Consider the following 25,193-nt stretch of genomic DNA (forward strand, 5'->3'; position numbering starts at 1 on the left):
AAACAAGAAGGACTTAAACGATAAAATTCGAAGAATCATCGAAGGTTAAAAATACTTTCCATATAAGTTTTCGGTGGTTCCGAAAAAATTCTTTCCATTGTTTTTACATAGTTTGTGAACATGATCACATCGATTTCGCAGGAAGCGAAATATGCAATCATATAATTAATTTGAATTTCAATAATGATTATGACCGTCTTCCAATCCCTAATTCAGAAGAGAGTTTTTTATCTTGATAATTTGCTACTGCATAATCCACATGGACATTTTAGAAAACTTTCCATGTCGGAATCCGAAGACTGGTGATTTCATCCCAAGTGGCAGCACGCAGTTCAAAAAATACAAATGTTTGCGATGTTCGTGCACAATGGGTAAACTTAAATGCGTGAAAGACCTCGAAAAATGCCACCCCAACGCTTGCCATTTAGAAAACAAAGATATAGTGAAGAACTTCGCCGTCTATAACGACGGATGTAATAATTGCTTGTGTCATTATGGTAAGAGTTGACAATTATCCAGTCTTGCAGACGTGCATTGATGTAAATATTGACCTTTACACTACCATAACTGACTACAAAACTTCGCATATCAACTCAACCTTGGCCCTCTTAATCTATGGAAAGAATTACTCTCGGTTTCAAATTTCTTTTGAAAAAATATTCGATTTGTGACTTTCAGTCGACTAGCGAAATATTACGGCACAAAAAAACTACACCTAAAAATTACTTCTTGAAGGTTTTTTTATTGATTTGACTTGGATTGACCATGACCATCTCTAGAACGTTGATCAGGAGGATGTTTCAATTGATTTCTTTATGTAGAGATTATGAATTTCATGTGAAAAGAAATCAGTTGGGCACGGTTGGACAAATGAAAAATCTCACACCCTTCAAACAAACGTTCTAGGGTCGGTCCTGAGAGTGACCTCTTGGTGACAAATATTCATAATTAATTTTCAGAAGCAATTTGCATTATGAAACATAAACTCGTCAAGTGACGTTACATTTATCGATGTGAAATGAACTTTTGTAGAGAAACTAATATGCACTCGTCGGCGATGCCCGAAAGCCGGTCATCGTTATACCAACTACAGGTCCATAGGCTTGACTGACAAAGAGCCAGAGAACAACATTGAGGGCGATAATCCCCAAAACAAGGCGGTACGCAAAATCGATAGCTGTCTCGAATGTGATCATGTGGGTGGTGAAAACGTCTGTGGGCTCAAGCAGTGGAAGACGTTCCCAACAATGTGTCACGCGATGTTTTGTGGGAGAAACGAGGAAAGTACTATTGAGGAGAGAGGCGCTTGTGAGACACTGGTAAGCCTGACCAAAAACAAAATGTATTTTCGCTTGCACGTTTCCATCAGAAAAAGTCAATTTTGATTCGTCGTGTTCAAATGAAATTTGCCTCATTTGAAATAACATTTGTGTTTTGAGCAGCGTGAAATGTGTCGACAAATACAGTTAATGCACCTTTTTTGCTGAACATCGTTCTAGCAAAAACCACCATACCCCCGAAACAGAAAACTCTTGTATACACTAAAATATCACGATGAAGTGAGCGATATCCTTGATGCATTTGCACAAAACAGTCAATCGCCAACAATTTCGATGTAATTTTGCCTTCGCTTTCATTAGCCTTATGTACATGTCAAACTGCACTCATAATAAAAAACAAACAAAACGTTCTTTTATCATTAAAGTAAATGGTTTGAATCCGGGACTATCGTTACATGTTTGTAGATGTAGATCGTCCAGGTTAGTATAGTCCTGAGAAGGACTGTTTTTGTTGTTGTTAACTGACGTTTCGATAACCTTAGCGGTAGACATCTTCAGAGTCAAAAGAGGAGTAAACGTCAGGTTAGCCGTATTTGTTATTTGGTTCTTACGTCTTGTATTGTGTGTACAGGAAATGTGTTGGTGTCAATTGTGTATGCTATTGTGGATTAGTGTGAAATGTAATGTTTTTAGTTGATCGTTTGTATTGTGAATAAGTCGTTTATAAGGTGCCGGTAATTGCTGTGATCTGTTCAGGGGGGTTAGTTCCAAATTGGTATACCAACTTTCTAATGTAAGCCGTTGTCTATTGTCAGTTGTGTAAGTTATGCATTTTGCCGAGTCTCAGTCAATGTTGTGCTTTGTGAGTCGGTGATGTTCAGCAATGTGATTAGCTTTTTCTTGTTTCTTTGTAGCTCGTTTGTGTTCAGTAAGTCTTATGTTTATGTTCCTGCCAGTTCCCCGATATAGGAGGAGGTTATGTTGGTTGTCGTTCGTTGGGTTTTTCTTTGTCCTTTATGTTGGTTAGTACTTGTCGTAACGTTGTGATTGGTTTATGTGCGACACGTATGTTGTATGGTCGTAAGATACGCGAGATAGTCTCAGACGTAACTTTGATGTAAGGTATCGTTGCTGTAGTCACTGACTTGTTCGTTTCGTTGGGCTCGTTGGGTTTGTAAGTGTTGCGTTTGATGAAGTCAGAGTTATAGTTGTTTTTGTCAAAAACACGTTTGAGATAGTTGTTTTCGTTGTATAGAGCGTCCGTTGAATCCCATATGCTTTGTGCACGTCCTGTTAATGTTCTGATTGTGGTGGCTTTGTGTGATAGAGGGTTGTAAGATGATTGGTCTAGTAGTCGGTCAGTATGTGTTGGCTTGCGATAAACTGTTGTTCGTAGTTTTTGATTGTCATGTTATATCAAACAGTCGAGAAAAGGAAGTTCCGTTTTCTTCGACATCTTTGGTAAATTGTATGTGGCTGTTCTGTTTGTTGATGTGAGTGTGAAAGTCATCAATCTCGTCTGCATGTAGTGCTGTGATTGTGTCATCTACGTAGCGGAACCAAAAAGGTAGTGCATGTTTGTAAGTCGTGAGCGCCCGTTCCACTATAGATTGCATTACAATTTCAGCAACTACAACAGAAATGGGTGAGCCCATTGCTGTTCCATGTAATTGTTTGTAGTGTGTACCTTTGTACTGGAAGTAAGTCGAGGTGAGGCAGAGCTCGAGTAGCTCCATAATGTCTTCTGTCGGTAATGGCAGTACGTCCGTGGTGTTTGTAATGACGGTTTTTGTACAAGTAAGTGCCAGATAAGTGGAATACTGGTGAACAGTGATTTCACATCAAAAGACACTAGTATATAGTTGTCCGGTGTTTGTATAGTGCTTAGTTTTTAATGAAAGTTTCAGTGGATTATAGCTTGTGTTTTGATTTGCTTGTCAGTGATTGCAGTATGTCAGTCAAGTACTTTGTGAGTTCGTAAGTAGGCGAACCACAGAATGATATAATTGGTCGCATGGGTATTTGTGGTTTGTGAAGTTTTGGTAGTCCGTATAGTGGTGAAGAAATACATGTCTTTTGTGAGTAAAATTTGGATGTGCATTTTGTCTATTTTACAGGACGCATGCGCACCGTCTTCCCCTTGTAAAGAAAATGAGAATTGTGTTGCCTATCCGCAATCTCCCTGCATTGCTAACAAGATGAACACTTACTGTCGACAATTCAAATGCAGTTGAGTATCATATAAACGATAAAATCTACCATAGGCGATCTTACTGAGTGCTGTGTCAACCCTACACGACTACTATACGTTTAGAAACACGTGACAAGTGACGTAGAATGGTTGTAACCAATGATTTGAGCCCAATCCTCTGGGTGTCTAACTACCATGTCAAAGTGAGGCAAGGACAACATCATGGTGGCAAAAAGCAAAACTCAAAATGAAAAATAAGCTAAAAGATTTAAAAACCCAGTCCTATCAAACATTTTAAAAACTAAACTTAGACTACCCACTTTGCAACTGTATATCAACTGAGGAAAATCAGATAGTTATCATAAAGTTCGTCAGTTTTGCCACCTTTCAAGATATAGCAGCTTGCCTCACTTATAATTATGGAATTTTGGCGGAGTCAGGTATCTAGTAGATTGCATCTAGTAGTTCATAAAATTATTTTTGTACTGTCTGTAAAATCAATAGATTTCTAAAGAAATAAACAATGATAACTTTTTCAAACACAACATAAATACAATTGACATCCACCATTTCAGTTTTCATTATTTTTGACTATTGATACGAAAGAAAAACCTATGGCATGTTTACATGCGGCCATGTTGGCTGGCAGGTTACCTTAAAGGAAATCCACATTAATTCTTTTCCCAATCATAATTCAGACTTTATTTAAAATATGAACACAAGCAGGACCATACTTCGAAGATTGAAAACCTTATGATGTATTTTACAAATGAATCGACACTTTTGGTGTTTACCCCGCATAACCCGCAGCCTCGCGGGCACATTGTCATAAAAAGACTTTTTCTCGCTAATTTGTAACGAAGGCCAGTCTGATCTTGGCAAACAAATGTTTCAGGTTCAGAGATCACTAAATGCTCATTAGACAAGGATTTCGCGGGAACAGTTTGTGGAACGGACGGTACATCTTACGAGAATACATGCAAGCTACTTCGGAATGGAGTGAAACTGGCGTACAGGGGACGATGCGGCAAAAAGTGTCATTCTGAGGTATGAGTTACAGGGGGTGGGTCATAATGAAACTAATAACGTCATCCAAAGTCAAATCTTATAATATAAATTCCAAAGAAGCAATTTCAAAAAAATATATAAATAATTATACTCTGTACGCAAAATTTTTACACAAGGCAGAGAAATTACCATGCCATTATAGCATGGTAATTTATAATATATGGTAATTTGTAATAATTAAATAATTATACTCTGTAGATAAAATATTTTTACAAGGAGAGAGAAATTACTATGCCATAATAGCAAAGTAGGTTTGCAAGAGAAACGACATCAGTTTTTCATCCTATTTTGACTCCATCAAATGAATAGTGTGCTCAGGGGCAGACTTGTGCTGGTCAGGTTCATGTAAGGGAGCCTGATATAAGGAATATACATATACATAAGGATGAACCTAAACTCCCAAGCACTCAGCCTGACTTAATCGCGTTCGCACCTAACCATCCCACTCACGCAAGAAAATATAATTATAACGTGACGTGGAAGATTTATAGAAATATAGTTGAAAGCATATTCATACGTAGCTAGGTATAGGCGTTGAGCGTCCTTTATAATGAGATAATATAAAGATTAACAGTACTTTATAATATTACAAGTTGTGTATTTATCAAAAACAATTTGACGAAACATAAGCGAAAAATGAATACGAATTTGAATTTGCGTTTAATCACAGCAAAGGAAATATACAGTAGAGCCACTTCATTGAAATTATAGTGCCACGCATATCTTATTGCGCATGTTGTAATTTCCAAAGTTACGGCCAGTAAATTGTATTTTCTGACCAATAGGAACGATTAAATGGCTAAAGACAGCCATCTAATTAAGTATAGAGGGGCTCACTGTACTGCGAAGTGGATCTACTGTATATTCCCTGTACTGCTGTTTGATGTTTGACCTACAAGGAATGGACAAAGAGAAGTAGTTTCTTAAGAAAAACAAAGATGGCTACTTACAGACATCGACAGATTACCTGATGGTGAAGATACTTTTTACGATGGCTTGGTCTGCGCATGATTTCCAGAAATGAAAGCTTGTACAAAACATTTGATTGTGTGTGATTCAACATGACGGTGATCCCCAAACACACAAATGTATCTCACAAATAAAATTTGTGTGATGTAATGGCCAATCCAGTCGACAAATTTGAATCGTAAGGAAAACTTTAGGACAGAAGTTTGATTAAAAAAACAAACCTGAAAACCGACAGATAACTACGAGCTATTTTAAAAGCCGAGAACAGGATGAAATGAATCACTAACGGAGCTAGTTGAAAGCGTAACTAGTTGTTGAATGCCATGCAGATGCGTGACGCCATCATTACTCCAGCTATTTTTTTATACTTAATTTTCTTTTAATTGCTCGATTAAAGTTATGATGACGATGGTTGACATTACATTTTTTTATTCATTATTCAAGAGAATTTAATTCATTTTTACACATTTCCTCAAAATTTTACGAGATACGGGTCTATTAACGTTATGTTTCTATGGGAGGAGGGGAGGGGGCAACTACTTTTTGTCCACATAATGTAATATCATTCAACATACTACGTCATTACATTGTGTGATAGGTGTGTGGAATCGAGGGTCGGACGTTCACAAGTCGTTGCCATGCCAACAATATAAACGCCCACGTGGACTACAATGGTCGATGCGAGCATCGCTTGAACACGCCATCAATGACAAACGGTAGAAATGGAAGCATGTACAACAACGATAAATGTGACATGGTTTACGAAAACGGAAGATGTTCGCAGATAAAATGTCGCTCGTCTGTGATACCACCAGGGGCCTGCTGCCCAATCTGTGGTAAGTACGTAACCTGGCACATAACCAAAATATTTCATCAACTTCTCGTCACTGGAATATAAGGATGTTAAAATGTGATTATAAGGACTAGGGTTTCATAGCCAAATCACTCTGATGAAAACAATCGACTGGAATATACAAGGACTCAGGTTTAAGCATTAGATAACTCTTGATCAAGGTAATAGACAGTAGAATATAAGGACTAAAATTTCAACATCAGATCACTCCTGATAAGTTGGTAGACTGGAATATATTATGACTCAGTTTCAACGTCAGATCACTTCTAATGAAGACACTAGACTGAAGACACTATAGAGTATATAAGGACTCATGTTTCAACATCATATTACTCTTGATGACGACAAAGCCCTTAGACCGGAATATGTATGAACTAATTTTCAATATCGGACAAATCCAAATGAAAACATAAGCTTTCAGTGCATAAAGACTGGAGTCAAAACTGGAGTTTTGACTGCAAATCACTTCTGAACAGGGAGATTTGAAAACGTTATCATTCATAGGTTCGGTATTGCTCATCAGCCTCAACAATGACAAGGTGACAAACTCAACATATCGTCTACGGCATATTCACAAATACTACACAGATACTTTGAGAAACAAAAATCGCTGCAAAATCTCGTTGGATCTCAGATACACTGCAGATGTACTGGTTGTCATAAAACCGTATAAATCGCTACATTTGTCCACATGTAAAGATCTTGCATATGACATCGTTGAACGACTCAATTACGGTAGGAACGAGATGGAAACGGGAGTCCTCACTTTGCTAGGAGCGGCGACTTTCGTGGAAGAAAACGACAATGAAATAACAGATGATTCGGAGTTTTGAGTCGAGTGCTGGGTCAACACAATATTTAAAGTAATTGTTTCTATAGTAAATTTGAAAGGACAAAAATTTGTGAGTTTAATGATAAATGGATAATAATGACATCATACTATAAAACTAACATTCCCTTGAAGATTTGAGTCCTTACATCAATCAAAAATACTCAAACGATTTCATTTGTGGAGATCTTGGACCGTTTGCAGTATTTTCTAAATCAATCCACGAAGCAACAATGTTCGTTTTATCATCCACATACAAGGAAACTCAAATCCTCACTTTGCTAGGGGCGGGAGAAATATTACACCATTATTTAATTAGTTTGAAAAAATCACATTGCAAGCAGGCCAATGGCAGACATTCCTAAGACTAAAGACTAAATATCTTTCCCCAAAATACAACAAATCACACCTATATAATGTAACTGTCATAATAAATAATGACTGTATGATAAACTGCTGAACTGTACACCTTCCAGTATAAGCACTGAACCTTCTTCATTTTTTGCTCTGGGTAAGATGTTCTGGGAAACTTCGGTGAAAGGTATCATTTAGTAGTGACCCGGGGTCCTCATCAGGAGTCATCAAAAATTTACCACCGTGTCACTTGACATCTGGACTAATATATTTACCAAGAGTTATTTAATCTAGCCGAAAACTCGAGTCCTTTTAGACACCGACCATTCAAACGGAAATACCTGCGTTTTCAACCGAAAGGTAATTCGTTAAATCCTTCAGCTAAGCTCTTTTCATCATAAGATGCATGTTCTTCGTTGCTTTCGTCATGAATCACTTCAAAATCCTGATGAATGTACAACATTTCGGGTCCCATTCCAACACAGGCCGCTTTACAAACTTTGGTTTTCCTGAAAGCCAGGCAGTGTGTGTGGCTTGCTTTGTGATACTTCCAACGGAAGAATCCGATACTTTCGATGGCCGCTTTCCAGGATTTTATCATAACCATATTTTTGTTTTGATGACTCGAGTCCGGTGTGATAATGAGCAACAAACCGTTTTCCTTCAAAAGTTTGTGCGCTTTCAAACAGCATTGCCATCTTTGTTGACGCGAGGGAAGATAAGTCAAAAGTAGACAGAATACGACAACGTCGAAAGACTCGCGCGGTAATGCTTTTATGATTAGTTCTTCGCTCAGGTATCTCTGAATGTGCGCGGGAAAACCGTCGTTGACGCGGGAACGGGAAATCTCAGGGTCATTATTTGACGGGTCAGGAGGAAAATTGTTTGTGGGCTCATCGCTTTTAATTTCGACAGACAAAAAATCGCACGAGAAGACAGACTATATTAAGAAATTCGAAACATTGAGAACTTGAGAGTGGTTGGCATGGGGAAGGCTGGGTCTGTAACTCTTGTTACATGTTATCGAAACGAACGCGATAGAAAATCAGCCTGTACTCTTCATTTCCATTGGAGGGTATGAATATTTTATTCCATAAGTTAATTGGCTTTCATAAAGTCAACATGTTTACTTCAAGTAATTATTTGTAAAAAGCTTAAACAAGAATTGACAAAAGATTGTTCCGGAACAACTACATTCCGTATTGACAGCACCGAATAAAGAATAGCATTCGAAAATGCAAAGGATAGTGGAGTAAATACGTTGAAAGTTACATTTTATTTGCATTACACTCTAACTAATAATAGAACGGACGCCATTGGTATTGTAGTGGAAGTCGACCCCCATATTGGCATTAAAACGGAAGTCAGCCCCCAGAACAACTTAGGCGGGAAAAGAAAGACCTTTTTTCCGGCAAAAAGTCATCAATTTGTACTCTAAATACTTGACATGATATTTGAACACAAATGTAGGAAATAATCATGAAAGTATTGTCAAAATGGCAGCGAAGTGCGCCGGCGCGCAAATTTCCAGTAGTCCACATTGTGACGTCACTGCTACTTCACTTTTTTAACGTAACGTTCGTCAAGCCAAAAAAACTAAAGTTTAATGAAACAACTTTACCTGATCAGCAGGACAGAGATCGATCGCCAAAGGCAGTAACTCATCAGAAAACATTTGAAAAGGATTAAAACAGCTGCCAACATCCAACAAAAATATTTTCTCGTCCAACTTTCGACATGAATGACCACTGAAAAGTGACAGAAAAACCGATGAGGTCAGCAAACGCGTTTAACATCACAGTGATAATGAAGACGCAGATTTAGGCTTTAAAGGAGAAAGCTCTTTCTGTGATAATCACAACACTAAATTCGTGTAAGCTAAAACCACCACTGAAAACACATGGTTTTCTTAAAAACTTCCTTTCTTTCCTAAGTTATAAGGCTTCATGACCACCGGTTAGATTCAGTTGAACGAAAGTCATAGACATAAGTTGAATTGGGTAAAATTCCTTGTTTAAGCTTGAGCAGGTACCACGGCGTATTTTCTGGGGGTGAGTGCACGGGGGTGCGCACTCCCCCCAAAAAATCGTTAGCACCCCCCCTTCCAAAAAAATTCTTAATGCGTGTTGCGTACTGTTATCGATTAAAATAATAGTATTAGAGACTACAAAATTTTACAGTAAGACTAAGTAAAGATAGAACTTCTCATTTCAAAGGCAATTACATATTTTATACTACCACCGTTGGCAATTGAGTAGTACAACGCGCGTTTTCATTGAAACGTTTCAACTGAAGTAAATCGATTAACGCGCATAATGAAAATTTTTTAAAAAGGTAATAACACTTATTACACAAAGTTCACTCAATCCAAAAAATTCACAATAGCCTTTGTAACTTAAGCTACGATGACGATGCACCTCCCTGGGAAAATCTGCACCCCTCCAGTCAAATGAGTATTGATCCGCTTCTGGTAAGTACATACTACCCAATTTAATACGCTATTTTACTACAAAGGAACAGGAAGTTGACACAGCCTAAACATAGCTAAAATGATGAGAGAGATTTCCTACAGGTCTTATCCACAGACACAAACCTTAGCTTCTGCCCTCCATTAACTTATATGCTTTCGACAACTAAAACATAGTTCTATTGTTACTCCTTTATTGATGTACAAAAACTCAAGCTTCATCGTCAGCTCATTGGTAATGAAGAGTATGTATGAACTTTGCAAGTTTCAGCACAGGTAAATTTGGGAAATGATAGATAGGACAGTCTGGACTAAATTTTTCACATCAGATCACACTTGAAGGAAACACTAGACTGTCTTAACATAATAGGGACTCAAGTTTCAACATTAACATCAAATTACTCCTGATGAAAACACAGACCTGAATGACTTTAAGTACCCCTAACAGCAACAATTTTCATTGTCGTTATTAAAACTAGGTGCGATTTCTAGCATGTCCAAGAAAAGCCTTTAATCTGGTCGAATCTTAGCATGTTTATGGTGGTTTGTAGAGAGCAAAAATGTCCTTTTTGATGGGCCTTGTCAGAGAAGTCTGAAACAATTTATGTTTGTGACATCAATCAAGGGACTCGACAATACAAAACATACATGACACCTACTCCACTTTGGGTGACGTTAGAATTCTGATCAACCCAAACTATAGCCAGCGACAAACAATTTCAAATGCTAGAAATTGGCCTTAGTTTTACTAACACGAATAACAATTCTTGCCAGTTGGGAAACTTGATGTTTTCACATCTGATAAATCCCTGTGACTTGACAGTACTAGAAGAAACATACCTATATAACAATCGCTGCCAAAGTTCTGCATGATTTTTACATTGGCAATTTTGATGTTTGTCCAAGTTCAACAAGATTCGTCTGCTATCTTTGCTTAAGCACCTCTCCCATCCACCATAGTGAAAGTACTCGAGACAAACATCCCTGCACCATTTTATCCTTTGCAAGTGGTTTTCTCCCCAACATTTCATTGCAAGTTCCTTCATTGACTGGGAATATTGATGAAGAAGGGCATGATTTTCACAATGCTCTTGCCAGACTTTCTGAAAATTGCCATTTGCTAAAAATATCAGGCAAATGGAAAGATTAATTTCATAATGTACTAAGTTATCTGTTAGTTTCTACTTCAAAAAATGTTTCTACAGAAGAAACGCAAAGAAAAACCTAGTCTGCATGCAAGTGCAAATCTATTGAGTTTGGCAATTTTAACAGGGCTTCAAATCAGCTCATAAATATTTGAAGATGCCATTTTCAATCCATTGATGGCTTGATTACAAATATTTTTGCAAAATCTTTCCATCAATGGAGAAATCACTTTGCCATTTATTTGATCTTCTTGCCAATATATTCAAAACTGATTCAGGCACTTAGCTCAGGGGTGTGTGGGTTATCCTTCAATTTAAACTGTATAAACTGATTGGAAAGTTTTTGGATACTCATCTGAGAGTCAAAATTAATACAAATAGGTGCATACTTTTCTGAAAATTGCACACCCACATGCACAAAACTAAATTTTAATTTTGTTGTATACCAAGAATAAATTTTGTAACAATAGATTTATTACAAAATTTATGACATAATTGAGACTATGCCAATGACCTTTGATATGGACAACAAGAGATTTCTCTAAGGCAATGGTTTCATCTCTTGGAAAAGATCTCCAACTTATCAAATCGTGGGATGGGTTGCCGGATTTGGCTGTTGACAGTAAACAATCTTTAACGAATGAGTAATGGTAATAATGAGTAATGGTAATAATGAGTAATGGTAATAATGAGTAATGGTAATAATGAGTAATTAGAAGCAAAACCGACCTTTCAAAACCTCTTTTCGCAGTTTTCCGTGTACACCTTTGATGAAATTGGCCAAGGATTCCTTATCATTAGTTTCAAAGCTAGTATTTTGAAACGCCATTACGCCATCAGAATCCACGACTATGAATGATGAAGGCATGAACCATGTTCGTGACTTCGTTTTCGTGTAGGTGTATGCAAAAAACAGTATGTATCGTATATATGAACTTTTTTTCAGTCAGTCTGCTATAAGTAGAAGTATCCTTCACTAGAAGTATCAATAGCGGAATTACATTGATGGACGGCCTTTTGCACATCGACAATTCTTATACCATTTCATATATTTTGATTGAATTTGGTATGATTTTGATATTGTTTCTCGTTAACCGAGCCTTCTATCTGAAACGAAAGTGGTCATCCCGCGCAAAGCCTCTCTAAACGTCATGTATCGGGTTTCAAGTTCGGACGAGCTTTCGACAATGCAAGTAGTCAAAAAACATAAAGATATTAAAAACTAAAGGCACATATTCAGCCCAATTGGCCCGATTGACTACCCACTATGACAATAAATGATACAATCAAATAGAGATGTTGGGAGGCGTTTATTAGAGACGGGGCGTTTGTTAGAGAGATAACGTTCAAGGAGGCGTTTATTAGATATACGAGTCATTGATTTGATAAGGGGCGTTTATTGCATCATTTACGGTCTCTGAACAGAGTGAACTCTGAACTTCGAAGTTCTTCAAGTTTACAATTTTTCGGATGTAAATTGTGATAAAAAATACCACACCTCTCGTTGATATTTACATATCTATTTCTAATCAATATGGAATCGTGTTCAGTTGGCAAAGAGTTGGGTTTTCAAAAAATGCATTAATACAATCAAAAGGACACGTCCTGACGTCCATATATTTTAAGACTTATCGCAGGTCCAGGTTCCCTCGACATGAAACTCATGCTGGTATTCGAGAAAGAACAGTTGAAAAAATGCATTTCGACATTCGCGATTTCCACCTTTCTTGTTGGGGGATTTTTAGGCATTTACAGCCGTTGGGAACACCACATTTCGGACGCGAGTTTTGAAATATTTGCAGCGGTTGCTGCTCTCTTCTACATAACGGCTTTCATATTGTACTTGTTAAATCGCGTGGAGCTGGCAAATGCTTTTGTAAATCTGTTCACCGGAATAATCTTCAGCGTTTTGACGTTCACTTCGGTCGCGTACGATCATCTTTTCGTGTCTGCTCGAGACTTAGATATCGTGGATATGTTTCTCATCGGAAGTACATGGGTCTATTGCTGTGGCACTTTATTGGACAGAATACAAGACTACAGTAAAGTGGAGTTTCATTTGATCACTGTTCGAGAAGTGCTGCTCTTGGCGGGATTTCTCCTTGGCAGCGTTGTCTCTGAACATGGTTGGTCAATTTCACTTTTGGTCCTGGCAGTTGCATGCAACCTTGTTGCAGTTCACCTGAAATCCTCCTTATCATTGGCCAATGCTGTAATGACCAGTGTTCTGGTGGCTGTTGAGTTTTTCCCAGCAATCAAGGTCCAATACAATCCATACTGCCTGGCAGCTTTTGCAGTTTGGCTCTCTTTCGAGGGCATTATAGACTTGTACTTTTCTAAGTATTCCACTGTTGACTGGTGGAAAGGCTTTTTAACATGTGGCAAATGGGTACGGAAGTTCATGGTTCTAATTGTATTGTTGATGGAGTGTGTTTATGTGTCATTTGCTATTCATGTCATATGGAATCACCATAGAGCAGTTGTGATGGTACCCATATTCTGTGCTTTCTTGTGTTTCTGGTTTGTCGGCCACTTAGTTTTACTGGTGGATTGCTGGGGTTTCATAATTAAAATTGAGGAATGTGCTCAGACATTGCCACAAGAGTTTGAAATGAACACAATGTTGGATGTTCTTGCTTCACGTGGTGTTCGTCACTTTTGTCTAGTTTCAAAATTCATCATACTTATCACCATGATGACAACAGTGTTGCTTGCTATACCAACTTGGCAAGTTGCCAATGCTTGGTTCATCAGTGCCTTTCTTGTTGTCATGCCGATAGAGTCAATGGTGTACAGTGTATTATCAAGCCTTGGTAAATGTTTGGGTGGGACTGCTATCGGTTATGCAATAGTTATACCAAGCTTCAACTATAAGATGCCAGAAGGTCTTGTGGTTGCCATTCCGGAAACTATTTACCAAGGTGCCAACCGAGTTGCAATGGAACTGATCAACTTATTATCAAGGTTTTTCAGTGAGCTTGTTGTGCATAGTTTTGGTACTGAGCTTTCTACCAGTGGCATTACTATACAATCTTTAGAATCCAAACTCCAGGCCTTTTTTAACCAGTGTGTTTTACCTGGCTTATCTTATGATACATACTTGCTGTACTACAGCGGTCCTGTACATGATAATGGTGATTGGGCTTTGATGGAAAACAATTCTTTTTCATTTATGCAACTTTTGAGTAACTGGGAAAAGACCAATGCAAGTAAGGGTGCAAGGTTGATGTTAATATTAGACACGGAGAATTCTTACAAATGGCTTCCAGAAGTGAAAAAATCCAAATTTTTTGTTGGCATGCAAGTGGGAATTCCTGGTAAACCAAAGGATGTGGAAGCCGGAAAAGCTCAAATTGTTGGAGAACTGACTAAACATTGGGTGAATGTCAATTCACCAAATCACTGCCTGGAATCCTTGGCAAGAATCGCAACAGCAAAAGAAAGTAGAGTTCAACCCGCATATGGTGTTTCCAAGTCTTGGTGCAGCTTTAAATTTCATGTTCCTTCACAGAAAGACTTCTCATTGCACATAGAGGAGAGTTTTCCAGCTATGGTGCAACCAATCATGAGGTTTTTCAACATGTTTCCTGAAATGAATGACTTATTTTGTTGTTGTGAAAGAAGTGTTGCCATGGTTAAAAATCTCAAGATGAGATGGCTGCCACCATTGATGCTTGATACTGGCCATGGATTTAAACTGATGAGTACTATACACAACCAAGAGATGTCAATTATGTAACCAGAACTATGCAATAAGTAATGTGAGCTTACCTGCCACTGGCAACTAAAAAAGTGATGAAACTTTGGTACTTCAAAATACCAAACCGCTGGTTGAATTTAACATTGCAAAAAAGAATGTGCCACAGAGTTGTTTCAAATGTTGTACAAATTAGGTTTTACTATACTTATTTAAATATGTATTTGTTATCACTGTTTAAAAGTCCCACAGTGATTAGTGCAACTAAAAATAAATGATTATGTAAATATTTAAACATGCAAGTATAAATAATTTACTTATTGAAAGTGAACATAAATTGAGCATGTCGAATCCATCCAATGAATCTTTCAGCAATTGCTACTTGACCATTAAATCACAGTTATAAATTAAGAATTTCTTCTTCAAAAAGACAAGAACCTTTCATTTTCTCCCTTCAATAAAATATGCTTCTTGTTTTATGAATGGGAAACCCTTGCATTTTATCTTCGTGAGATTTGATGTAATCCCACAAGAAGAAATCAACAAGAATTGAATTTATCACCACTTTTCTACCGATCCTATCTCTTTGGAGCTTTTGCAATTCATTGCAAATCAGTTCCACAGCATGTATACTACATCCCCGAATTTCAACTTCCAGTTCACCTCCATTGGGAATAAGTACACCAGATGTCAGTTTGTCATGCAGAGAGTCTGAATACTCCAACACATTGAAAAATTGAAGTCCTCTTGGAACAAGGTAGTCAGCAAACATTGTTAGAGTTTCTATGTCAATAAAATTGCCCAGATCCTTCCCTTCAAAACAAGCCCATATGTCTGCAATTAAGATTTGAGCCCGTTTATGGAAGCTGACCTTGGTACCACAAAATGTGGCAACATCACAAAACATGGGAACTGTTCCACGACTGTTGCAAGTAACATTTGGGCACTTTGGTTGCAAGATTTCACCACATTCAAAAGGTATTCGCATATAGCTCAACAAGAACACCACCAGTTTGGTTTAGATTTTTTCTGGCAAAAGAGGAATGTCTGTTGATGTCTCTGATTTAAAAACCTTTCTCAATTCTGCTTCAGTGATGCTGGCATAGTAAGAAGGTGTTGTAATTGGAATTCCATCCTAAAATGAGCAGACAGGCTGAACAAGATGGGCATAAAGTTTCAAGATCTAATTTTAAGACGATTCACGTAAACATGAAAAGAAAATGCTTCAAAAGACAACAGAGTAAAAAATTTAAAAAAATGGTTTACAGACAAATTTCATTTGCATACTTACAGAAAAAATCCAACAAAGCAATTTTTTATCAGCATACTACCAATTTTGACAAGTTTGCAAGGAAATTTAAGGAATTCCAAAAAAATCTCATCAAGCACCATGGTTTGAAAGAATAAGAGATAGAAATAATCAACTATGCCTTTAAAAAAAGCAAACTCCTACCATAAGGCAGAGGTCACATAGGGAATAAAATAGTGTTTGTGGCACCCTAGATATTTTCTATAGCCAATTTACTGGCAGCTAATTAGTTTACAAACCAGACTGGTAAGTTTTTAAACTGCTCCAAAGATCCAAAATTGAGAACTCAAGATCTTGTATGCATAGTACAAACTTTTCCAGTCAGGTTCACAAACAAACTCATTATGTTCATTCTTGTGACAACCAAATCTAGAATATCCTAACCTTATTTATGTATGTAGCAGTTAGCACTATAGCTTGATATCAATGTGGTCTATTAAAGGTCTATGGTGGTTTTGGTGGGTGTCAGAGCATTCTATATGTGTGCAGACTTGTTCAGTATAGTCTAATTGTACAATTCGTACAGTGAAAAACCAAAATCCTTTATCTTCCTCAAATTCAATTTTGGTAAGGAATATCCAAAAATTGTGATGCTTTACGGCAACTTAAGTACCTCTTTTAAAATTCCCTGTTTTATTCACTCACTACTTTGTTGTTCCAATCATTCGATCTTTGTCGATTAAAATGATTGCTATGGAGACAAATGGAGATAAACAAGCATTAAAAAAGCCTCCAACTCTACAACAAACAAACCTCTAATGCTCGATGAATGGCTGCACATAGAGCCCAGTATCAGTATAACATTTGCCATGATATTTCACGACAAATGGTGGAGATGAATCCTCAACCCAGAACGAAAAGTTGAGTGTATCCAACACAAATATCCAGTCAACTGTAGCATTGTTCAAATCTTTAGGATGCAATTCGTGCTGTCTCCAATTTTTTACAGAATATAAACTCTGTTCCAGCTCAGGATTAATTAGTTCGGTTGTTTTTCTTATTCCCTCTTGCTTTATGGTGACGTTTTTTGCACACGAAGCAATGAGTTTGGCGGACGCACGTGGCGCTAACGGCTCCATTTTGTGTACTCGACTATTATAGAGATCAGTACAATATCTACGATTCTGGGTGGGGGCTGAGAGGGAGAATGCATTAGGGCATTTTCCTCGGGCCCTCAAATTATAAAAGGCACCAGAAAAACCGAAAATCAATACAATCACGGTTACTTTGACCTTTAAGACACGTTACACTCCAACATGTACCATGAATTTTTCTTCGATGCAGTCGTAAATGCAATTGTGACGTCACAAGGCACTGAGACGAACTCTGCTCTAGGCCCCAGATTTCTCTCGGGCGGCTCTAAGGTAAAGCTGCAGGAAGAATATTGGGGACTTACTTTGTAGATAAAGAAAACAAGGCCTCCGAAAGTTTCATGAATTAGTCAGGAAAAATGCAAATACAAAATGTCCACTCTTTAGTCAACTGAATTTAAATCTTGTGATTGATACATCTATAGACTATATCTGACATCAATACTTTTACATGGTTTTTATCTCCCAAACACATGTCTTTACGCTTTGATTTTTTGTATTCAGGAAAAAGTGCGAACAGATTTTCCATTGAAATAGAGTCTACACAATCTAACAAACTATCAACGATTAGTAGTCTCAATTTTTTCCATTCAGGGCAAAGTTACAACAACCTTCATATTTCGGATAACTGTGCTAAAGTTGCGACACGTTACACAGATTGAAAATATAGTTGAAACTGATGAGAAAATAAAAATCGAAAAAGATTTACCCAGCTAAAAATTTGAATTTCCATTAAAATCAAGTTTTTCGAAGATCAAACTTTCAGACACGCCAATCTGATGGCAAAATTCAACTTAACATTGGACTTCGCTTGAATGTTGTCACGAAAACCTCCATGCTCATTATCGATTCGGAGAATACCCAATTATCAATTCATTCTAAGAACATCATCTAGACAAGCTGCTGACCGCTTTCATTGCAGCCTCATCAAGATTGTCCGCAGTTGTGACCGGTATACCGCTCTCTCCTAGAACTTCTTTCGCTCTCTTGACGTTTGTTCCTAAACGTAGGCAAACAAGACGCGATGGTACTATATTGCCTGTTGTAAAACGTGATCACAACACTTTGCATTTCAAGTCTCAACATAACAGCCGAAATGTGTTCGGTCAAGACGACCGGCAAGACGACCGGTAAGAAACTGGTCGTTCAATAGGCATTTTTGGCTGGTCATTAACCGTTGACCGGCAGTTGTTTTTAAGCCCTGTAAACTTTGTCTTGTTTTATGTTTCAAAAGAAAAGAATCAGACACCATTCAAGTCAGTGTACGATAAAATAGCATATCGACACGACAAAGGCTACGTAAAGACTGACCAATCTGAAGTTTTGACAGTAGTGCTAGCATGCGATGGCCTTAATTTTCTGTTCCAAGGTACAAGTATGAAGAAGTCAGTACGACACAATTGTGAATGCAGATGTAATTCCAAATTGCTAACCATGCTAAACTATTGAACTCTTGGGTCTCAATACCCTAGCCGTTTCAGTTCAGGCAATGAATTCGAAAGTGTAATCTTAGCAAAAAAATATTGAAGGATGATTTACCTTCCAAGCGGACAACCAACGGTACATCAACTTTGAGTTTTTCGTAAGCATTTTGAATGCCTCTTGCAATCATTTCGCAGTCAACAATTCCACCAAAAATATTGACGAGAATTGCCTTGACCTAAAATATAACTTCAATTACAAACTTCAAATTACAAATTTCCCACTTTCAAACAATAAATAAAGAGACTAGAACAAAAAGTATCGGATGTCCGAATGTCCTCTTCGAAAGCATGGTCACATGAATCTAACTTTGTCAAAATCAATTCCATTTTTGACAGATGGTTTATACAGTAAAAGCAAATGCAGGAAGGATGAGACGGAGGGCGACTTTCACATTTGCTCCGGTAATAACGTTTTAAAGTTGTATTGCAGCAAAATAACCACAGTATTTACAATGACTACAATCCCTTCGACTACAGATGTTAATCAGATACGACAAAAATCTGAACGAGTAGGCTCTAAGCTATTCGTAAAAATTGGGAATTGTCTCATTGTTTCAATAACACCTAGACATCAGTAGCTACGACATACAGGTAAAAACTCTCGGTGACGTCATAAATCATTCTCACTGTTAGCAATTGATTGTACGCGGTAAAAATTTTAAAGTTCCTACTCGACAGCGATAATAAGAGGCTGATTACATGAGCCCAGGTGCCGGAATTTAGCCAAGCGTTAAATGATTTTGGCAAATGGAAACGATTCAATACTCGTCATCAGATAAATCTTCACGAGAAATTTCACAATATTCTGATTTAATAACTACGCAAAACATTTAAAATTACAATAATCAATTTGGCTTAATTTATGAATTTCAGCAGGAGTGCCTTGTGGCACTTAACAAACAGTTGTAATTTTTACGCTTAAAGTTTTGCCTTTTTTCAATGCCTCGAAATCATTTCACGCCTCACTGAGTCCCGGTTAGCCGGGATCATGTAAACAGCCTCTAAATTTCCCTCAAGACTTCTGAGCAAATGTGAATGAAACCTATTGTCAAGACAGACATAACGGAAACAGAGAGACAACACACAAACACACGCAGACGAAAGAACTTACATTGTCATCTGATACTATTATCTTGAACGCCTCGTGTACTCCTTCTTCCCGTATACCACCACCGAGATCCAAAAAGTTTGCAGGCTCACCGTCGTGAAGCTTTATCATATCCATGGTTGCCATAGCAAGTCCAGCGCCATTTACTAGAAAAAATAACAGTTGTTCAAGTATGCAAATTCTTTTCAAATAGCACATTTATGCAATAAACATTGGCATTAGAGTAACTCACTGGTGATAACTAAGTTTTTCAACTCAGTGGGGATGACTCGTGCCCGGGGCTTGGGCCTTCGAAGATAGGCGGTCAGCGGATTTATTATCGTCAAAATGGTCAATGAACATAATATTGAAAACTGTGAAATTTCCAGTCGTGGATTCCAACAAAATTATGGAATTTATTTATAGAATTTCTTTACCTATACATGCTATATTGCCGTCCAAACTAATATAGTTGAGATGGAACTTCTCTGCTTCCACTTCCCGCGGATTTCTTTCGGCAGTGTCTTCAATCGCAAAGAGATCCTGCTGTCGGAATTTAGCGTTGTCGTCAAAGTTGATTTTCGCGTCGAAACAAACAACTACGACGTAAAGGAATTTGAGGGTTAGGTCATCATTATCAATACATTGTAAACTCAAGTTTTATGCTGGAATGCAAACTGTAACACACAAGTAACATTAGGTGTACAGGAAAACAAAAATTAGGAAGGGGGCAATCAAAAATGGGGGAGGGGAGGGGGACGATAAAAAAATTGCCTAACTGAAACTTTCAATTTCCCAATCCTTACATGAAATTCCTGACACTAGCAATAAATATTCGCTTATTAGATCGAACACTCGTCATCAACCCGAGCAGAAAGTTGAACAAAAGAATATCCATCACCAGTAACTACGTAGGTACACAAAGTTAACTCAACCCACGAGAGGGGGTTTCACTGTAGCACTATAACACATGTGTAGATCGGAGAAGGAGAATCTTTGAGGCGATAGGCCATAATTGTACCTCTGCCATCGATCGTTTCACCGAGAGGATTGACTTCCACTTGAGTCGCATCTCTTGCAATGAACAACTCGTAGAGCCTCTCGATTTGAATGGCAGCCTGTAAAAACACAGTTCACGTTTTGTGTTTGGCGCAAGACTTCGTAAAACGGATGATCTAAACGTCAACATTACTATTGTGTGGGTTATAAAGATGGCAGATAAAACTGAGACTTTTTGAACGGGTTCGACCACTGAACTGAATAAAACTGGAATGCTACCAAAATACCTCTTCTCTCAGATTGCCGACAAAGTTCAACTTCTCCGCTAGTTCTAAGGCTTCATCTCGCTTGATGCCAGTGTTGATGTCAATTGGAACCTATGAAAGGAAAGACCACATTCCAATATTTTCCATTAATATGTCAACGATTGTCACACATGAGCGAGGCAAATTCACAAAAATGAAGACATTTTTCAGCAATAAACTAAGTCAGAGGGAAAATAAGTTTCTCACAATGAGGGTATCTCTCGGGACACTAAACATTTTGACGAAATTCGATGGATTTGACTTTCAACATGTTTTGAAATTTTCAAGAAATTCAAATGGTCTTGAAACAAGGTTCAATATTCAAGGCTTTTTAAATTTCACTAGGTAGGGCAGCAAAAAACCTTGATACGTAGTTATTAAAATTTTACCAACCACAGTCAATACATCAAGAACCATTAAGAACAAGTTTTTACAGGTAATTCTTTCACAAAACTTCAATAACTATTTTTAAACTAACTACACAATAGGTTTGGCACCATTTATGGCGTCCTTCGCTTCAAACTCGTACACCCTCGTTTTCAGTTAGATAAAACACTAACTTAAACTAATTTTCAATTCAAAAACTTCCCACCTTGTAAATCTTATCGGGAGTTTTCTCCGCAACTTCCTCGATGTCAACACCACCCTCGGGACTGGCGACAATCACCGGTCCTTCATATGCTGTATCCATGAGGATTGCTAGGTACGTTTCACGTTTTATGTCGAGCGCCTCGCCAAGCATCACCTGGTTAAAAAGATCGAGCAACAGTTGGCAATGGTTGTTCAAAAATTATTAAATAACAATAATCCGTGTATTTTTATGATGAATAACGTCAAGACAAAACAAGAAAGGAAATTTGTAAACAAACAGAAGTTTTTATCTCCAGCATAGTTTTTAAGAATTTCTTCAAAGATCGTAGGCGAAGTTTAAAAGATCAAAGGCGAAGTTAGAAGCCTTACAGGTATCTCCTTAAAAACGTAACGCATGAAAAATCGATGAAAAGAAAATGGTAGAAAAGTATTTAGAAAACATTGAGTGAAATTTCAAAGAAAATCTTCAACTGCGATATCCTTGCATCGACCTTTGTGAATGTTTGCAAATTTCTGGTTTTATGCAATGTGATTGGATCAATAAGTATCAAGAAATCAGATCGAACAGAATTTCACAAAAACAGCACACACTGCAGATAGCTGACGTCACTTCACTTGAACACAGTGACATCACATTCATATTGCATCCTATCATATCAAAGCTTTACCCCAAATATTCGTGAATCACACCTTACGAACAACGACGCCCTCTTTTCCAGTTTGCTTTGTAACCAAAGAATGTCCAATCATCTGGTCTACAATCGATGGTACCTCGTCAAAGCTATAAAAACACATAAGAAATTGTTCAGCAGAAAATTTTCCAAAACCATTATCTTATTATTTCCGACGGGAGGTTGTGTTTTCACCTCTGCTTACATATGTTCGCGTGTGTATGTGTGTGAGCTTATCTGTGAGCACAATAAGTTAAAAAATACCACAAATATTGCTTTAAAATTTTCGGGGTGCATTTCTCATTGGCAAAGGAAGTGGTGATTAAAATTTGTTTGAATTTGGACGAAAATTGAACGAAAAAGGAACAAATAAATGTTTGTTCCGCTTTTTCCAAACAATTACTGAATGCGTAATTATGTCGTGCACAACTACTGTGAAAATATTTAGGCGTTACATGTTTGTAGATGTAGATAGTCCTGGTTAGTAAAGTCCTGAGAAAGACTGTTGATGTTGATGTTGACGGACGTTTCGACAACATCAGCGATAGTCATCTTTAGAGTCATTTAACAGAGTGCCTTCTAGTGTTTTAATACTTAATTTCAAGGTAAACAACTAGCCTAATGATCAATTCAACAGATTAATCCAGCATATACATTAAAATACATCTCAGATAGTTACTTTTTTGTAAGCTTGACTCCACCCTGAAGACCACTGCTAAATGTTCCCTTGCCTCGACCACCAGCCAACACCTGTGCCTTAATAACAACTTCTTTGACATCTATAAAACAAATTTTCATCATATGGCAAATGCATGATTAGAAATGTTTTAATGCATTATTGAAAATACAATATACGCTTCAGGATTGAATGACTACATACATATCTTTTAATTTACAAATAACTAATTAACTTATTTAAGCTGAATAACTAAAGAAAATAACTGACTAAGACAGGTTAGTTTGCCAGCTAATGTAATTATGCATTTAAAATAAAGGTCAAAATTTTACATCATAAACATGTTCACTAACGTTAAGTCATCTTCAGTATAAGAATGAGTTAAGTATTTACAATGCTGAATTTATAATATGATACATGATATGTCATAATAAGCAGTAAAAAGATAAAGGTGTGATAAAATATTAGTGAAATTTTTCCATGGCAAGTATTGTGAGTGTGACAGAGGCTAATTAGAATATTTACAATTGGAAAATGATGTTAAAATGTTGAATTTGTTTGTGGAGATCAGGTTTTGTTTGCAAGGACTTCTTTAAATTTTAGAGAAAATTGAGTGTTGGTAGTGTTAAGATGGTGAAACATGAGCAAGTGTATTTGGATTTGCAGTTAGGAATTTTTAGCAGGTGTTTGTGGATGTGTGCGTTTTTGTCGGAAGTCAATTTATTAACGATCAGTCACTAAATTGTTCAGATTACTTCAGCCCTCGGAAGGACTGTTGGTGTTGATGGAAATGTTGAAATCCTTAGCAATACTCACCTCACCCTGTGCTACTACTACATACATCTAAAAACATGTAATGATACTCCCGAGTTCAAACTATTCACCAACGACTAACAAACTTTGGTAGCAACAGAAATAATGTAACAAACTAATAAAGGTAGTAAACAGTGACAAGTAACTAAGGTATGTAACCAAGGTAGGAAACTAAGCAAAGTGGTTAAATAATTGAGCATTAGCAAATACCTTTTAAGTAACTGACAATGGGTAACAAACTCAGGAAGATAGTTTGAGCAAATAACTTACCTAAAAACTACCTTACCATTATAAACCAAATCTAAGAAACAAACCTATGCAGCATTGACTGAGGCATTTGACAATGTGATAACTACCTAATTGCTTCACCAACTCTGACACATCAAGGTTTCCATCAGCAACTTGAAATTTTTGTACATTGATGCCATGATTCTTCATGAGTTCTTTGCTTTGATATTCCTGGAGATCAAGATAGCATACACTACCCACGCTTAAATGACGCATCTACGAGAGAAAAAATGGGCTTTCGAAACTGTGGAAGAAATAGTATATATACATAATGTAATATAATATAATGCAAACTTTTCATTGACGTGTGAATATAAAAACTACAAAGAGTTTCACCAATTCTCTGCATTTCTGCCGAGAATTTCAAATGCTTGAGGGTTTGTGTGTTTGACCACTGCCAACTTTATCACATTTTTTCATTTGACTATCATTTGGACCGGATAAGAATGTTGATAGGGGACCATCTTTACAAAAACGACTAATTAATCACGTGGAAAACAAGTATGAAAGATATAATGACGCTGACACTAACCTGAATCCTAGATAAACAACGAGAAAATTTTGCGCAAGATGATTGAAGCCAAACATTCGACATTCTTCCCCAAAACGCCGCCATTTTGACTGATTATGGTATATCCATTGAGTTCTATAAGACCTGGAGGGGAAACGTCAACCAAATTACTATAAATTATCAGCGCGCGGCCGCGTGGTCAAAAACATGGCGGATTTTGGTTGTCAAAGTCAGCGGAAAGACGCGGGCTCATAAAATGAAATTTTTTTCGCCCACCCGGATTTGACAACCACAATTGCGATTATATAAAATATCAATGCCAAACACAAAAACTTTTAGAAATTTTATCTTTAAAACATGCTGCAAACTTGTTTGGTATACGGATGCTGAAGTAATGCCAGAAAAGGAAACATTTCATGACACCGGTAAGCAACGTAAGATTGTTTACTATTTAAAGTGTTCAGTGTTTTGTTTTAAGTCAATACTTGAAGTGTGATGGCATATATTTTGTGAAT

General features: G+C 37.3%; 4 protein-coding genes across 5 annotated transcripts; 1 reads left to right on the plus strand and 3 right to left on the minus strand.

The window, feature by feature from the left end:
- Positions 1 to 5,920: 5,920 nt before the first annotated feature.
- On the minus strand, positions 5,921 to 12,370 carry LOC124434453 (S-adenosylmethionine sensor upstream of mTORC1-like). 2 transcript variants are annotated; one of them, XM_046984350.1, is made up of 5 exons: positions 11,886 to 12,370; positions 10,852 to 11,131; positions 9,166 to 9,292; positions 7,886 to 8,484; positions 5,921 to 7,234 (listed from the first exon to the last, which is right to left on the minus strand). In XM_046984350.1, exons 1-4 carry the CDS (start codon positions 12,022 to 12,024, stop codon positions 7,894 to 7,896), a joined length of 1,137 nt encoding a protein of 378 aa, XP_046840306.1. In that variant the 5' UTR covers positions 12,025 to 12,370; the 3' UTR covers positions 5,921 to 7,234; positions 7,886 to 7,893. The 2 variants fall into 2 exon arrangements, with proteins under 2 accessions (XP_046840306.1, XP_046840305.1); XM_046984349.1 differs by having other exon boundaries at positions 5,921 to 8,484.
- Positions 12,371 to 12,570: 200 nt separating this feature from the next.
- On the plus strand, positions 12,571 to 15,213 carry LOC124434452 (transmembrane protein 168-like). Its single transcript, XM_046984348.1, has one exon. The coding sequence runs from the start codon at positions 12,811 to 12,813 to the stop codon at positions 14,893 to 14,895; it is 2,085 nt and encodes a 694-aa protein (XP_046840304.1). The 5' UTR covers positions 12,571 to 12,810; the 3' UTR covers positions 14,896 to 15,213.
- LOC124434455 (queuosine salvage protein-like) lies at positions 15,025 to 17,290 on the minus strand. Its single transcript, XM_046984351.1, is given in 6 exon segments — positions 15,025 to 15,753; positions 15,756 to 15,827; positions 15,830 to 15,877; positions 15,880 to 15,988; positions 16,916 to 16,956; positions 16,959 to 17,290. Coding segments are annotated over 6 exon segments (999 nt in total). The 5' UTR covers positions 17,242 to 17,290; the 3' UTR covers positions 15,025 to 15,307.
- A 345-nt stretch (positions 17,291 to 17,635) lies between these two features.
- On the minus strand, positions 17,636 to 24,843 carry LOC124434777 (succinate--CoA ligase [GDP-forming] subunit beta, mitochondrial-like). The gene is made up of 11 exons (XM_046984679.1): positions 24,700 to 24,843; positions 24,236 to 24,383; positions 23,070 to 23,169; positions 22,410 to 22,500; positions 21,721 to 21,873; positions 21,111 to 21,200; positions 20,846 to 20,942; positions 20,262 to 20,423; positions 19,849 to 19,991; positions 18,793 to 18,913; positions 17,636 to 18,253 (listed from the first exon to the last, which is right to left on the minus strand). Exons 1-11 carry the CDS (start codon positions 24,781 to 24,783, stop codon positions 18,141 to 18,143), a joined length of 1,302 nt encoding a protein of 433 aa, XP_046840635.1. The 5' UTR covers positions 24,784 to 24,843; the 3' UTR covers positions 17,636 to 18,140.
- Between the last annotated feature and the right edge of the window lie 350 nt (positions 24,844 to 25,193).

Source organism: Xenia sp. Carnegie-2017, unplaced genomic scaffold, assembly GCF_021976095.1.
Source record: "Xenia sp. Carnegie-2017 unplaced genomic scaffold, XeniaSp_v1 HiC_scaffold_14, whole genome shotgun sequence".
In the NCBI taxonomy this organism is placed as follows: Eukaryota; Metazoa; Cnidaria; class Anthozoa; order Malacalcyonacea; family Xeniidae; genus Xenia; species Xenia sp. Carnegie-2017.